The following is a 15,893-nucleotide window of genomic DNA, read 5'->3' as shown; positions in this document are numbered from 1 at the left end:
GGATTATTATTTTTATTATTATTATTATTTTTTTTTTTTTTATTTTTTTTTTACGTTTCGGGGCAATTTGGGGGGCTTAACATACTCAAAAACTCTTGAAATTTTGCACAGACATCAGAGTCGTCGGCCATCAGGTCCGGGCAAAGGCCGGACCACGGGCGTGGCAAGGGAGCTCTGTAGCGCCCCCTGTAATTCAAAAACAAACATTGGGGCACAGATCGGGCAAAAATGTACGCACATGTACGAGAGTTGGTACACATATAGAACTCATCGACCCGAACAACTTTTGCCCTTAAACCTATTAGCTCCGCCCAACAGGAAGTCGGCCATTTTTGATTGTTTCAAAAACGCATGTGATGAACTTTTAAATACTCCTCCTAGGGGATTTATGCGATTGACACCAAACGCGGTGAACATGATGTCGAGACATTGTACTTGCTAAATTGCGAAGGGATTTTTGATATCTCGAACGGTTCTGCCATGGCGAAGCGACAAAGTCATGGCGAAATCAGAGAAACAGGAAGTGTCTAATATCTAAGGCAAAAAATGTCTTATTGTAATGATACGCAGGACGTTTGTTCGTCTGAAGATTCCGAACGCATCGATGTGCCTATTGTGAGTCTCGGGTATAGCGCCACCACCAGGTGCCAGGAAGTGTGTCAGTCACAAAGGTGGATTTTTTTGACAGTTCCATCCAATGTTCTTTTAAATACTCCTTCTAGGATTTTCATGCCATTGACACCAAAAGTGGTCAACATGATGCCGAGGCATAGTAGATGATAAATTGCGAAGGGATTTTTGATATCTCCAACGCTGTCCCCATGGCAACGCGTCAAATTTTACTTTAATTTTAGGCATGTTTAAGGCTCTTGGCGTGCTTAGATTAACCTAAAACTTGGCACACACATCAGAGTTGTCGACTGTTAAGTGTGCACAAAAAGGTCAGACATAGGCGTGTCTCTTAAGAGGCTCACCAGCGCCCCCGTTTGTCTAAAATGTGGGGTTTCTTTTACCTACAGTCCCCAAATGGGTCAATAACAACATGAAATAGCCCACTGATATTTACCCACTTGATGCACTTGCTCACCGTGCATCGTTTTCTCGGAGGCATCGTATAGCGGTAAAATAACGTGCGAGGGCCCGCCATCGCTGCTTGCAGCTATATTTTTTTTTATTATTATTATTTTTATTATTTTTATTATTATTTTTTTTTAACACTTTTGGGCACTTTGGGTGCCTAAACATACTCGAAAAGTCTTGAAATTTGGCACAGACGTCAGAGTCGTCGGCCATCAGGTCCGGGGAAAGGCTGGACCACGGGCGTGGCAAGGGAGCTCTGTAGCGCCCCCTGTAATGCAAAAACAAACATTGGGGCACAGATCGGGCAAAAATGTACGCACATGTACGAGAGTTGGTACGCATATAGATCTCATCGACCCGAACAACTTTCGCCCTCTAACATTTAAGCTCCTCCCAACAGGAAGTCAGCTATTTTGGATTGTTTAAAAAATGCATGCGTTGAACTTTTAAATACTCCTCCTAGAGGATGCATGCGATTGACAACAAAAGTGGTGAACATGATGTCGAGACATTGGACTTGCTAAATTGCGAAGGGATTTTTGATATCTCGAACGGTTCTGCCATGGCGAGCCGACAAATTTATGGCAAAATCAGAGAAACAGTAAGTGTCTAATATCTAAGGCAAAAAATGTCTTATAGTGATGACACACGAGGTGTTTGTTCGTCTGAAGATTCCGATCGCATCGATGTGCCTATTGTGACTCCCGGGTATAGCGCCACCACCAGGCGCCAGGAAGTGTGTCAGTCATGAACTTTTAAATACTTCTCCTAGGGAATTCATACGATTGACATCAAATGTGGTGAAGATGATGCTGAGACATTGGAATTGCTAAATTGCGAAGGGATTTTTGATATCTCGAACGGTGTTGCCATGGCGAGGCGACAAATTTATGGCGAATTCAGAGAAACAGGAAGTGTCTAATATCTAAAGCAAAAAATGTCTTATTGGGATGAAACGCATTGTGTATGTTCGGCCAAGGATTCCGATCGCATCGATGTGCCTATTGTGAGTTTCAGGTATAGCGCCACCAACAGGCACCAGGAAGTGTGGCAGTCACAAAAGGTGGATTTTTTGACAGTTGCATGCGGTGAACTTTTAAATACTCCTCCTAGGATTTTCATGCGATTGACACCAAAAGTGGTCAACATGATGCTGAGGCATTGTAGATGATAAATTGCGAAGGGATTTTTGATATCTCGAATGCTGCTCCCATGGCAACACATAAAATTGTACTTTCATTTTCAGGCATATTTAAGCACTTGGCATGCACTTTGGGTGCCTTAACATGCTCGAAAACACCGGGAATTTGGCACAGACCTCAAAGTCATTGGCCATTGGGACCGGGCAAACGCTGGAACACGGGCGTGGCAGTAGGGCTCTGTAGCGCCCCCTATAATGCAAAAAAATTATTGGTGCACAAATCGGGCAAACATGTACGCACATGTACGAGAGTTGGTACGTATATAGATCCCATCGACCAGAACAGCTTTCACAATCAAACCTATTAGCTCCGCCCAACAGGAAGTCGGCCATTTTGGATGGTTTCAAAAATGCATACGGTGAACTTTTGAATACTCCTTCTAGGGGATTCATGGGATTGACACCAAACGTGGTGAACATGATGCTGAGACATTGTAGACGCTAAATTGCGAAGGAATTTTTGACATCTCGAACGCTGTTCCCATGGCAACGCGTCAAACTTTACTTTTATTTCAGGCATATTTAGGGCTCTTGGCGTGCTTAGATTGATTTTAAATTTGGCACACACATCAGAGTTGTCAGCTGTTAAGTGTTGAAAAAAACGTCAGATAAAGGCGTGTCTATTTCGTGGCTCACTAGCGCCCTGTTTGTCTAAAATGTGGGGTTTCTTTTACCTACAGTACCTAAATGGATCAGCAGCAACATGAAATAGTCCACTGATATTTACCCACTTGATGCACATGCCCACCGTACATCGTTTTCTCGAAGGCACCGTGTAGCGGTAAAATAACGTGCGAGGGCCCGCCATCGCTGCTTGCAGCTATATTTCTTTTTATTTTTATTTTTTTATTTTTTTTTTTTTTCAACACTTTTGGACATTTTGGGGGCCTTAACATACTCGAAAACTCTTGAAATTTGGCACAGACATCAGAGTCGTCCGTGATCGCCGAAAGCCAAAGGCTGGAACACGGGCGTGGCACGGGGGCTCTGTAGCGCCCCCTGTAATGCAAAAACAAACAGGAGTGCACAGATCGGGCAAACATGTACGCATATTTACGAAAGTTGGTACGCATATAGATCTCATCGACCCGAACAACTTTCGCCCTCTAACATTTTAGCTCCGCCCAACAGGAAGTCCGCCATTTTGGGTTGTTTAAAAAATGCATGCGGTGAACTTTTGAATACTTCTCCTAGGGGATTCATGCAAATGACACCAAATGTGGTGATCATGATGTCAAGACATTGGACTTGCTAAATTGCGAAGGGATTTTTGATATCTCGAACGGTGTTGCCATGGCGAAGCGGCAAAGTCATGGTGAAATCAGAGAAACAGGAAGTGTCTAATATCTAAGGCAAAAAATGTCTTATAGTGATGACATGCGGGGTGTTTGTTCGTCTGAAGATTCCGATCGCATCGATGTGCCTATTGTAAGTCTCGGGTATAGCGCCACCACCAGGCGCCAGGAAGTGTTGCAGTCACAAAGGTTGATTTTTTTGACAGTTCCATGTGATGTTCTTTTAAATACTCGTCCTAGAATGTTTATGCGATTGACACCAAAAGTGGTCAACATGATGCCAAGACATAGTAGATGATAAATTGCGAAGGGATTTTTGATATCTCAAACGTTGTTCCCATGACAACGCGTCAAACTTTACTTTCATTTTAAAGGCATATTTAAGCCCATGCAGTGAACTTTTCAATACTCCTTCTAGGATATTCATGCGATTGACACCAAACGTGGTCAACATGATGCCGAGACATTGGAGATGATAAAAAAGTGAAGGGATTTTTGATATCTCAAACGCTGTTCCCATGGCAACGCGTCAAACTTTTTACTTTCATTTTAAAGGCTTATTTAAGCCTGACAGTCGCATGCAATGTTCTTTTTAATACTCCTTCTAGGGAAATAATGCAATTCACACCAGAAGTTGTCAACATGATGCTGAGACATTGTAGACGCTAAATTGCGAAGGAATTTTTGACATCTCTAACGCTGTTCCCATGGCAACGTGTCAAACTTTACTTTTATGTCAGGCATATTTAAGGCTCTTGGTGTGCTTAGATTAACTTTAAATTTGGCACACACATCAGATTTGTCGGCTGTTAAGTGTTGACAAAAACGTCAGATAAAGGCGTGTCTATTTAGTGGCTCACTAGTGCCCCCGTTTGTCTAAAATGTGGGGTTTCTTTTACCTACAGTACCTAAATGGGTCAGTAGCAGCATGATATTTACCCACTTGATGCACTTGCCCACCGTGCATCGTTTTCTCGGAGGCACCGTGTAGCGGTAAACAAACGTGCGAGGGCCCGCCATCGCTGCTTGCAGCTATATTTATTATTGTGTTTTCTTTTATGGGTAAAAGTAATACAATCTAGAAATGTAAAATGTATGTTCATATTTGAATGAAATGTTTACTGTATATTTTATATGGTTGGAAAAGTGGTACTCTCTGCACAGTATGTTTTGAAATTGTGAACACGGCCATGGTCTTTTTTCCTTTCTGCTCTAAGTTTGATTAAATGTCAGCATTTGCCATATTGGAGCATTTAGGTTAGAGAGGTTTAACCTCATGTATCATTGCAATGGACGTCTGCCATCTTTATGATCCTGCTCATTAAAATTAACTGTCTAGCTGTAAAAAATAGATTTCCTTTTAATGCCGCCTTCTGGATTCTCTTATGTACCGCTGATTATGTGTTAAGGAAACTTTGCTCACGTGCACGTTTTACTTTCATTTCAGCTCTTGGCTAAAATGTTGTTTACAGGCAACCTGTGGAAAATTGAATGAATTACCCTTAAAGGGATAGTTTGCCCAAAAATGAAAATTCTGTTACTGTTTACTCACCCTCAAGGTTTTACACCTGTATGAGTTCCTTTATTCTGTTCAATACAAAAGAAAATATTTTGATGAATTATGGTATGCACACAATTGACGGTACCCATTCACTTCCATAGTAGTTGTTTTTCCTTCCATGAAGTCAGTGGGGTAACTGTGTGATTAGTTTACTGTATGGGTACCATAATTAATCAAAATGTCTTATTTTGTGTTTAACAAAGTAAAGAAACTCTAAGGGGGAGTAAATGACACAATTTTCATTTTTTTGTGAACTATCCCTTTAACACCGCTGGCTGGCTCTCTATATATAGCAATAAATATCATGACTTATAAAATTTCTGTAAGAAGACTTAAAGCACAGACTGCCAGCATCCAATGCCAGCCCGATATAATATTTTTCTTCTGTCAAGTAAAATCATAGTTTCATTTGTAATAGCCTTGCAAAAGTTTTAAATGGAACGTATGCAATATTCAAAGTGTTTTTTCATTCACTGGACATTGTTTATTATCATAAGGTTAATATTTAGCCATGTAGAGTTCTTTGGGGGAATACCCCTATATTTAACAAGACAAATTTAAGAGACCTTTTTAAAAGTTTAGCCGTCAAACCTATCAAACACAAACCTTTTGATCAACTCAATAACCTCAACCCTTCCCACAGGCCTTTTTTAACACCATCATTATTAGGCCTCAACCCATCAGCTTGCCTTTTAGAGGGGCATAGCCCCCCCTGTCGGACCTGGTGTTGGCCCATTACATTCAGGGTCTGGGAAGGGACAAGGCCCTAGGATGGATCCCAGCCTGGATCTGAAACATTTCATTCCTTTCTATAAAAATACAAAGAGTAAGTGTTCGTCTGGTCTTTTTTCTCATTTACTGAGTTCACCGTTTTACAGGGAGTTTTAGGTCAGGTGGTGATGGTAAGGTTTTTTACCCCCGTTGCTCATTTCACCAATAGAAACTCCGCTTTGGCCTCACCTTCACCCTCACCTGACCATCCACGAAGGCGCTCAGGTCCTATAAAAAGAGAAGACAGAAGGTTAGTGGAGGTTTTTGATGAACTCACAGAAATCGTCACCTGTAAGTATATCTTTTCTTTCTGGGTTTAGGTTGAGAGGAATTCTGAGAGCTGGATCTTTTAACAAAGCCCTTGAGCTTTCCCCAGTTCCTCTGTTTGTTGACTTTACGATTGGGAGCTTGGCTCCAAGGCCGACTGAATCCACTTTCCTGATCCTCTTCAGTTCTTGAACTTTCTCCATATAAAGTACGTATAAAAGTGCACTTCTGATCTTCTGGGTCAAAGATGTTGCCCATTTACATGCAAAAAGGCACATTTCTTGTACAAGGTGTCATCTTGGCAAGAGTGGGCAACATGGCAAAGATGTGAGTAACTACTGGCAGTAGAAGATGCCTAAGAAAGAATCCCCATTATCTCACACTCCCTGAGCTGTCATTTGGCGCTTTTGGCTTTTTTATGGCAGGGTAGGTAAGGGGCATGAGGAAATTAGGTGACCCCGAGGTCAGCAGTGGAATCAAGCAGCTGAAAGCGGACCACGGCTCTGCCACCTCTAGGCTAGAGTTGGACCATCCTTGCCTACTACCGAAAGGGAAACTCGGCCCATGTTGGGACAGGGCGCTTTCGTTCCTTGACCTTGCTCTCATGTGCCTTTAATTAAGTCAGATTTAAATTTGTTTACAAGCTCCACTGGCCTTAAATCTTTTGGTCTTGTGCCCCCATCCCCAAGCCTGCCGTTTCAGAATCCCTCTCATCTTCTTTCTCTTTAATATGGTGTTGGACGTGTGTTTATGATGCTATTTTAACTGGTTCTTAGGCACGAGTTACAAGCTATTTGGGAATCTACAAAATTGGATGCTGGACACCCCTCTAAGATGTTAATCTGTTGGCGATATGAAAGGCTGTTCACCTCAGTAAAACCCCCGTACGTTGGAACCAGGGCACTTTTATGGCCCCATCAGGCACCCGACCGAATGACTTACTGCTAACCTCTTGACCTGGCAGTCAAAACCATATGAGGAGAATCTTTCTCATTCCCTGTCTTGCCCTCAGAGCTCGGTCTGGGTTCATCTATTTACACTTGAAGGACAAAGGTTGGTTTATTTATTGACATTCTGTGCCCAAAAGATGGTGTCAAAGAATCAAAGGTCCTACACTTTTTTTTCAATTTTTTGTCCTAAAGCATCCATATTGCATGAACCATTAGGGGAGTAAAGCTGTAAACTTGTTTCCCTAAACCCACACTGATACCATGTTAAACATTTACACAGTGCAGTACATTCTTTATTGGGAAGTTACTAGCATGCTTGTTGCTACAAAAACATCTCTTGGCCATTTGTATCATATTAAAAATTTACACGAGACTGCAGAATTGTTAGCAGCAGGTTACTAGCATATTAGCAGCAAAGTTTGCAGCTAGAAGTGCTGGCTACAACCAAAGAGCTAATTGGTCAGGATGGGTTAAGTAAATGTTTGACTTTTCTGCTGTGCAAGAATAAGCAAAGAATTTAGTGCAGTTTAAAAAAACAGACATGAATTCAAGAGAAAAAAAAGTTTAGCTTTTGATAGACATCTGAGACTTGTGATTTGGGCAGATTATGTCCTATATTTCTTGCTTTGGGATGACTGAAAGCATATGGTGGTCATGTAATATTTCAGCCATGTGGAGCAATGTTTCAAGGTTACTGAAATTAATTAAAATATTTGCAATATCAGTAAGCTTGTGTATCTTTCCTGGATTTCAGAGGTTCATTATTAACATGTAATGAATGTGCATTTTAACTCTTTGTATGCAGATTCTCTATGCTGCATTCACTTCACACCAAACACGAATAGAGCGTCTGTTCCCAAATGATTTCAATTTAAGTCGATGTAAAGACGTGTTTACGTGCGTCTGGAGGTCTCATTGCGCGAATGAGGCTTTTAGCGCAACACAGTACCCCTGAATCTGCCTCATTTGCACTACTTCGCACGAATGACAAGAATTGACGTGCGAATGACGCAAATTGAGTGAGTTGAAAACGCTGAACTTCGCGCCACGTTAAACAATCAGGAGCTTGCTCTAGTAGTGACATGATTACAAGATGCGAGCGGAGTCGCAGAAGCTCCTGCCATGACTGACACAAATTCCGGCGTAAATGTCTCGGATGACTAGAATTTCACACGCGAATGAAGTGAGTAAACTTCACGAATAGCGCGTTTTTGCCGCCTCTACCGTGTTTGGTGTGAATCCAGCATTAGACTTATTTACAATAATTGTGATTGATGATCAATTATTTCATTTTGTAGGTTTCAAATCCAAAGAGGAAAGGGTGACCCAAATAGCTATAAAGGACTTGGGGACTGCTTCAGAACTATATTTCGCAATGAGAGGTAAGTAAAAGCAAATTTTTTAAAATGTTTTTTTTATTCACATTATTTATTTATTTTCGCTGATACCAAAGGAAAAATAAAAAATTATTCTGAGAATTATTCATCAAGAGCAGAAGAGTTCAGAAAACATAAATATAACTACAGCGCATGTTTTATTTTACTTTGATTGTTTCTGCTGTTTGCTTTCCCTCATGACATCTGTTGTGTTTTGTGTACAACTGGCATGGATGGTTTTTTTGTATGCTGTAAATACATGGTAACAACATGCACCTGGTGAAAGGGAATGTTTGAAGCTTTGGAAAGTTAGTGTACAAAAAATCTCAAGCTTTAATCCCACCTGCCATTGAATATGCAGTATGTCAAGCTTGTGAAATCATAGGTTTACATTATGATTTTGGCAGTCACTGGCTGAATGTGTGCCATGCTAGCTTGACTCTCTTTAGGAAAAGCTCACATATGACGCAGTGTGGTTGCACCAGAGATCTTTCTCTTTCTCTCTCTCCCACACACACACACACACACACACACACACACACACACACACACACACACACACGCACACAACTGTGGCGTGTGTCAGTTCCGGAAGAAAGTGTGCAGACTTCAAAGAAAAGTCTGTTTATGGCAAGATGACAGTTTTACAGTAGATCTAAAGCTAATCCTCCATGAGTTGTGAGGATATATGTGCGCTTGCAGCCCCGGGTGACACTGACGTAGCGGCTCCTGCGCATGCGCTACGGGCGACTGCTGCGAGATCCTTCGTCAGCCCCGTCATCACACTTTCCCTCTCTGAGAAGCTGTCAGCAACTGCATCCCGCAGGCCTCCCCTGCAGATTACAGCTCTTCTCTAAACCAATTATCACCCTCCTTCTGTGCTGTGGACACAATCGCCACACAGTAGCCAGGAGCATGATCAGCCCCAGGCTGAAGCACTTAGTTTTAATTTACACAAATAGTGGTAGGAAGTGACTATTGTGGAATTATTATTGAAAATAAACATACTCGTGCTCTATGGGCCGGCATTGCACTTTTGCTCTTGGTCTATTTTTTATTTTTGGGATTTTGGTCTTTCCTCTGTGCGGTAGAAACCCGAGCTGCTCGGTTTCCATACATCAATTAGTTCAGAGCAAGAGATCCATCTGTGAATTGGCTCCAAGTCCGTTTGAACTGATGTTATGACAATTTTCCTGCATTATGATGTGCCATGTGTGAAACATCATAGAGGGAAAGTAGTAATTGTTTTAGATCTCTTATATAAATGGGTTGATTGTTCGTAATTATTTTACAGCATGTGTCCTGTTTAGTCCTTTATAGGGCATTTGAAGATGGCTTTTTGGTCAAGAAGCTCAGGCAACAGTTGCGATTTATTAGGTGTTTAACTCAAGTGTAGGTCTAAATAGGTAGGTTGCTGCTACCCAGTCTCACAAGGTTTCGTGATATAGTCACATAATTTTTAGAATCTTTTTTCGTGATATTATCACGAATTTCCGTGTTTTTTCGTGATCGTATAACAAATTCCTGTTTTCGTATTTTTAAACCATTGTCGCTTTGGTACAGGGTTAGATTTGGTGCTTGCATTAGAATGTCACTTTATACATTGGTTTATACTTTTTTTTCGGATTTATTTTTTTATATGTCACCTGGCATTAGGGTTAGAGTTGGGTTTGGGTAAGGATGTCATTTTATGTAAATCAAACGCTAAACCGAAGCGACAATGATAAGAAAATAGGACAAAACAGTTGAGTAACCAATACGTGATAATCACATGAAAACAGGAATTCGTTATACGATCATGAAAAAATGCGGAAATTCGTGATAATATCACGAAAAAAGAATTAAAAAATTACGTGACACTATAACGAAATTTCGTGAGACTGGGCTGATTTGTGCCCATATAATATAATTTGTGCCTGAAAATGCACTGCAAAAAGTGAAAGTAGGATTAATAAAAAAAAAACTTCAAAAAGTGAAAGTTTGATTTACAAAAAGATGACTTAAATTGCTAACACTTAAAAAACTCAATTTTATCAATTTGATAAAGCTTACATTATTAGGTGTTACCAATTAAAGTAAAATTCATTTAAAATAAGAACATTTAAGTTGATAAAACTTGATTTTTCTATGTGTTACCAATTGAAGTAATTTAGATTCAACTTTTTACAGTGTATGTGACATTTTCAATGATAAATATAATTTAAGCGTATAATTGCGAGTTTTCGCGCTTTAATTTTTTTTATACGTTACTATAGTAATATTAGTTAATTTTGCATAATTACATGCAACTAACTCCAAATCAATCTCTAACATTAAGTACTCTGTACTTAAATGTATAATTACACTGTAACAGTGACACCATAAAATAAAGTGTAATCGCGTTTTCTTAGTACAGGATGAATGTGTACTTATGTCTGCGTAGCCAATATTACTGCAAACATTGTCAATTTTATTGATTAATTTGTTTTATTTGCATTTTTATGTAGAAAATTGTTGCTGAATTAGATGATACCAGTACTGCCATTAAACATCCATCACCATTATGACATAAAGTTTAAAATATACACCTACATTTTTAATGTAAATTAAGTCTTACACCAGTGTAGTCAATTTGCATTTGGTCTCTTTGTTTTACCTGAAATGTGTACAAAATAGAAAGTTTATAATAATATAAACACACAAAGTTTATACTAAATTGTTTTAAATTTTTGACTAATTTGTTTGGGCAACAGTTTCAGAATTAAGTAGTGTATAATGCATGAATGGTTTCCTTTATTATGTACCATTGTTCTTTTATTTATATACATTGTTGTAATTATATACATATCATTGTTTTACTGTTAAGATCTGAATCATACAAGTTTTAACAAGTTCAATACCATGAAGGGACATGCATTATACTATATAAAATACTTTAATTAAAAAATCAGTTGTCAGAAAACTTTTCAACACATTACTGACGGCTAAAACTCATTGTGTCTGATTGATTACTGTCTTTCTATTCTGCCTGTCATGCTTGATTTGTTACATAAACACAAGAAGTCACCGCCTCTTCACTTCTCACTCCTTGATTTACGATCACGGAGCCGTTTGTGACTCCCGTACCAATGTCAAGGTTAAAGCTTCATAGGGCAAATGACGGTATTTGCAGACAAAGCATTCGGGTTGTTGACAAGGGAAAGAAAGCTCTCAAAGTCATCTGGGCCACCAGACGCATCATAACACAATAAACCGTAAATATTCTGCATATGTTTTCAAATCAGCCGATGAGAGGCTTTGAGAGTCGGTCCCATAACAGGGATCAAACATTTTTGCCCCATTATCCAATTTGGTTAATGTGTCATTTCCTTCCTCTCCTTTTGTTATGTCGAAGGATGTGGCTGTGTGCTGAATGGTAGAAATGGGGTTTTATGTAAATCAAAGACAAATCACACCTATACAAACACCGGCAGCTGGACCCACACGTACCTAAATGCGCGTGCATTTGCTTATGAGGGCCAACTGCGTGCTTACATTTAGAGTCAAATTGGCATTCAGGCATAGTCAAACCAGGCATAGTCAAATGGGGTCTTGAGTGTGTGTGTAACAAATTGCAGCTTTATCTCACCACCTGATGTTTCTTAGACTGACCACACCCGGGAAACATGCGGCCGTCGCGTTTGCATGCACCACAGGCGGGGGGCAAAAGGAGGGGGGCTTCCGTTTTGGTCGGACACTCCCGCTTTGACAAAAGCTCACACTGTTGGTCCCACCCTCAATATTGCCACACACTTTCATTCAACACAACGTTGCTTTTGTTGTCATCTCGCCACTACCTGACAAGCGATGCTTGTGTGACGTCTGAAACATCAGGTTGTTGGTGAAATAAAGATTGTCATCTGATGAGACGTGTAGTAGTCATTAGCCGTGGGTCAGAGGTTTTTGAGTAGTGGTCATGGCATGGGCAGATCACCCCCGTGCTCACGCTAATCGCTTCATCTCCTTTTGGAGAAACAATAATATTTACACCCTAACTAAATCAGCCGAGAACATCTCTGTTGACTACTGGGGCATGTTTTCACAATAAAACGACTGGAGTTCACATGCGCCTGTCACGCCACTCTGTGCACCCTGTCCACACACGTGTGTTCAATATCAATACGTGCTTGAACTGATAATGAAAATCTTTCGCTTTCTATCTAAATCCTTTCCTGCCTGTATCAATCTCCTTAGACACAAATGAATGTTACGGGACCTGAAGCGTAATGTAAGCACTGGGCAAGGATTGAGTTCTTTATAATTATTTATCATTTTACCAACTTTATTTATGATTAATCTACATATTACATGGAACCTGACCGCTTCTGTAATGTTATAGTCCTGCCTATGCAAGAAAAAACATTCAAGGCAAAGCCATAAATGTGACATTTTAAAGATTGTTTCTAAGACATTCATTTTTCCTTCATCTTCTAATTAAAATTATATAGAAATTCCTGCAAAATAAACATTACATGGACATCAGACTTGCTAGCTCTGTATTAAAATACATAAAATATATCTTTTTAATAAAGCAAAATTGATTTAAAAAAGCATGTTAATTAAGCAACTATTTGTAACACTTTTCACCATGTTTTAAGTTGTTGCACAGCAGCTTTACAAAAAAAAGAAAATATAGGAAAGGTTAGCAAGCCAAAAGCAACAAAAGATCCAACAAAATTAGTTTACAATTAACATCAACATTTATTTTATTATCTTCTTACTTGTCGTATCACACCTAGAGCCAAATAATGGGTATTAAATTACCAATATAACACTAGAGCCACTACGGGTAAATGTTAGCACATTACCATACTGGAGAGGTTTTTTGTATGAGAGAATTAGGAGCATAAAGAAAAGCTCAGGTGTTTCTCTTGCTTGGACTTGTCCTGACTTTTAGATTGACAGAAAGCAAAACAGAGTCAGGTTTCAGCTTCAGAAAAAGAGCATGTGCTCTACAAACAATGTCTGCTTCTCCAAGTGCACATTTCTGTGCTGGGGGTGGCAGGGACTTGCTGAAGCATTGATCAGACTGGAAATTAAAATATATATCATATATTTTTAATCGTTGTTTGTTTCAGCAGTCTGTGACGACTTTAGTAGTATTTTTTGAAATAATCAAGTTTCACTCTTTACCTTAAGAACTGAAAGAAGGGAAAACAAAGATATAACACTTTTTTGTCTTATTCCATGATACGGCAATACATTCAAATTATTGCAGTTTTTTATAGTTTGTGCTGTTACACTGTTTAACTGCAGTGACAATTATTCAATAGTCGATATATAAGTTGTGATCTTGAGTTGTTTTAAATTAATTCAAGCAGAGCTTATTTCTTTTCTAAGAATATTCAAATGTATAAAGATGTTAGTGATATTGTTGAAATTTTATTTCTTCATTTGCTTATCATACGGATTACTTCATCTATTGCAGTTCTGAAGTAAACGTTTTTGATAAGATTCTTTTAAAGCAATATTTTTGTAAGCACAGATTTGCTTTCTAGTTAACTTATTAATATTAACTTGTTGTTGGAGCAGTAGAGTCTCACAGAATCTGACAGAGGACGATTCGACCCATGCAAACTTTTTTGTCAGATAACTTAAAAATGGAGTTCCTTTGATTGAGGGCTTTTGTTTTCTTTTGCAAAAGTGCTTGTTTGTGGTTTTGGACCAGTTCAACCTGTTCTAGTTTAGAGACAGTACCCTTGAAATAATAGTGCTGCACAACTGAAACCGTTTTGAGCTCAATGCATGATGTTGGGGGTAGATTTTCATAGAATTGGACATCAAAGTAACATTCAGACCATCACGTCTTAACAACTGGAATGATTACAAATTGATGTATACATAATATAAATATGTATACAACAGGCTTAAGAGACATGGTTAAGTATTCACTTAAGACAGTTTGGTAACACTTTACAATAAGGTTCATTAGTTAACATTAGTTAATGTATTAACTAACATGAACAAACCATGAGTAATAAGTATGTATTCATCTTTGTTGATGTTAGTTAATAGAAATAAAGCGTTTAATTGTTCGTTCATGTTAGTTCACAGTGCATTAACTAACGTTAAAAAGATTTTAATAAAGTATTAGTAATTGTTGACATGAACATTAACAAAGATTAATAAATGCTGTATAAGTGCAGTTCATTATTAGTCAATGTTAACTAATGTAGTTAACTAATGTTAACTAATGAACCTTATTGTACAGTGTTACCGACAGTTCGATATATAGGGTGTCTTGCACCAATGGTGATTAATCGTAATTTACATTAATTCAAGGTTTATCTAATAATTCAGTTGCACCCACCTTTACTGCAGCTGGTTGGCAGTAACTTACTGTAGATTGAAATTTTTGTTATTTACTGGCAACATTTTGTTCAAAGTTAAATGGACATTAAACATTAACAAGTCTTTGTCTTTACAGAGTAAAACTAAAATCAAAACGGCATCAAGCTAAGCATTCTGGGAAACAAAATCTGAAGCAAAAAAACAAAAAAAGGTTGATGATGGTTTCTGGTTCCCAGAATGCTTTGCATGAGGCTGTTATTGTATAGTTTGTTAATATTTCATATTTATTTAACTTTGAACAAATTCTTCCCAGTAAATGACATCGATTTAAATCAACAGTAGATTACTGGCAACCAGCTGCAAGTAACACTGTAATTCTACAGGATTTTTTACAGTGTTTGTTCAGTCTTTAAATGATAATTTCTGGTTCTGTTTTACATTAAACACAAGTTAACTTCATTGCTTTAAAACTTAGATTTAAATTTTAGAGGATTTCAATTAGGAACATGTCCAGAATGCAATAGCAATACCAACTAAATTAATTTTTATTCACGTAAAATAAAAATAAATAAATGTGAATAAAACAATTGCACCTGTAAATGACCATTAATATGTTATTTAATCTTTATTTATGCCCATATATTCCCGAATTTATTTATTTAAAAAAATTATTTGCCTCTTGCGGAAGCATTTTTTCTTTTTGCTTGCTTAACGTTTTCTGCCACCATCCATCTTGGTGCTGGTATAACGACAGTTGAAAGTGAAAGTGCAACATTGTTGCTTTATATTTTCAAGGATGAATCCATCATGGTGGGCAGTCTTAAGAATCACAGGTTTAATCATACTGATTTGTTAAATCATAAAATTAAACAGTACTCAAAATAAAACCTAGATCAACAAATCCTGAATTAACTCTAAACTTGATTTACATAAAGTCTGTGAACATTGAATCTAATTTGCAGTGAGCTGCGACTTTTGTACACACAAAATGTCCAAATGAAAGATTGCTTTTCTTGCCGAGTCTTGAATGCGGTTCTTGGTCATCAATACACGACAGAGCGTTCAAATGTCTAAACGTGGCGT

At 38.5% G+C, this 15,893-nt stretch overlaps 1 protein-coding gene across 2 annotated transcripts in view; it reads left to right on the top strand.

Moving 5' to 3' along the window:
* Positions 1–15,893, top strand: part of LOC129417592 (mitochondrial 2-oxodicarboxylate carrier) — a 149,680-nt gene that overhangs the window by 104,625 nt on the left and 29,162 nt on the right. For both annotated transcript variants that reach the window (XM_055172408.2, XM_055172407.2), the window contains exon 4: positions 8,424–8,507. In XM_055172408.2, coding sequence (XP_055028383.1) covers positions 8,424–8,507 — 84 coding nt within the window. The remainder of the gene's footprint in view (positions 1–8,423; positions 8,508–15,893) is intronic.

The sequence above is a fragment of the Misgurnus anguillicaudatus genome, chromosome 7 (genome assembly GCF_027580225.2).
Source record: "Misgurnus anguillicaudatus chromosome 7, ASM2758022v2, whole genome shotgun sequence".
Lineage (NCBI taxonomy): Eukaryota > Metazoa > Chordata > Actinopteri > Cypriniformes > Cobitidae > Misgurnus > Misgurnus anguillicaudatus.
Note: the sequence above shows the minus strand (reverse complement) of the source record. Positions and strands in the feature narration are given on the sequence as shown.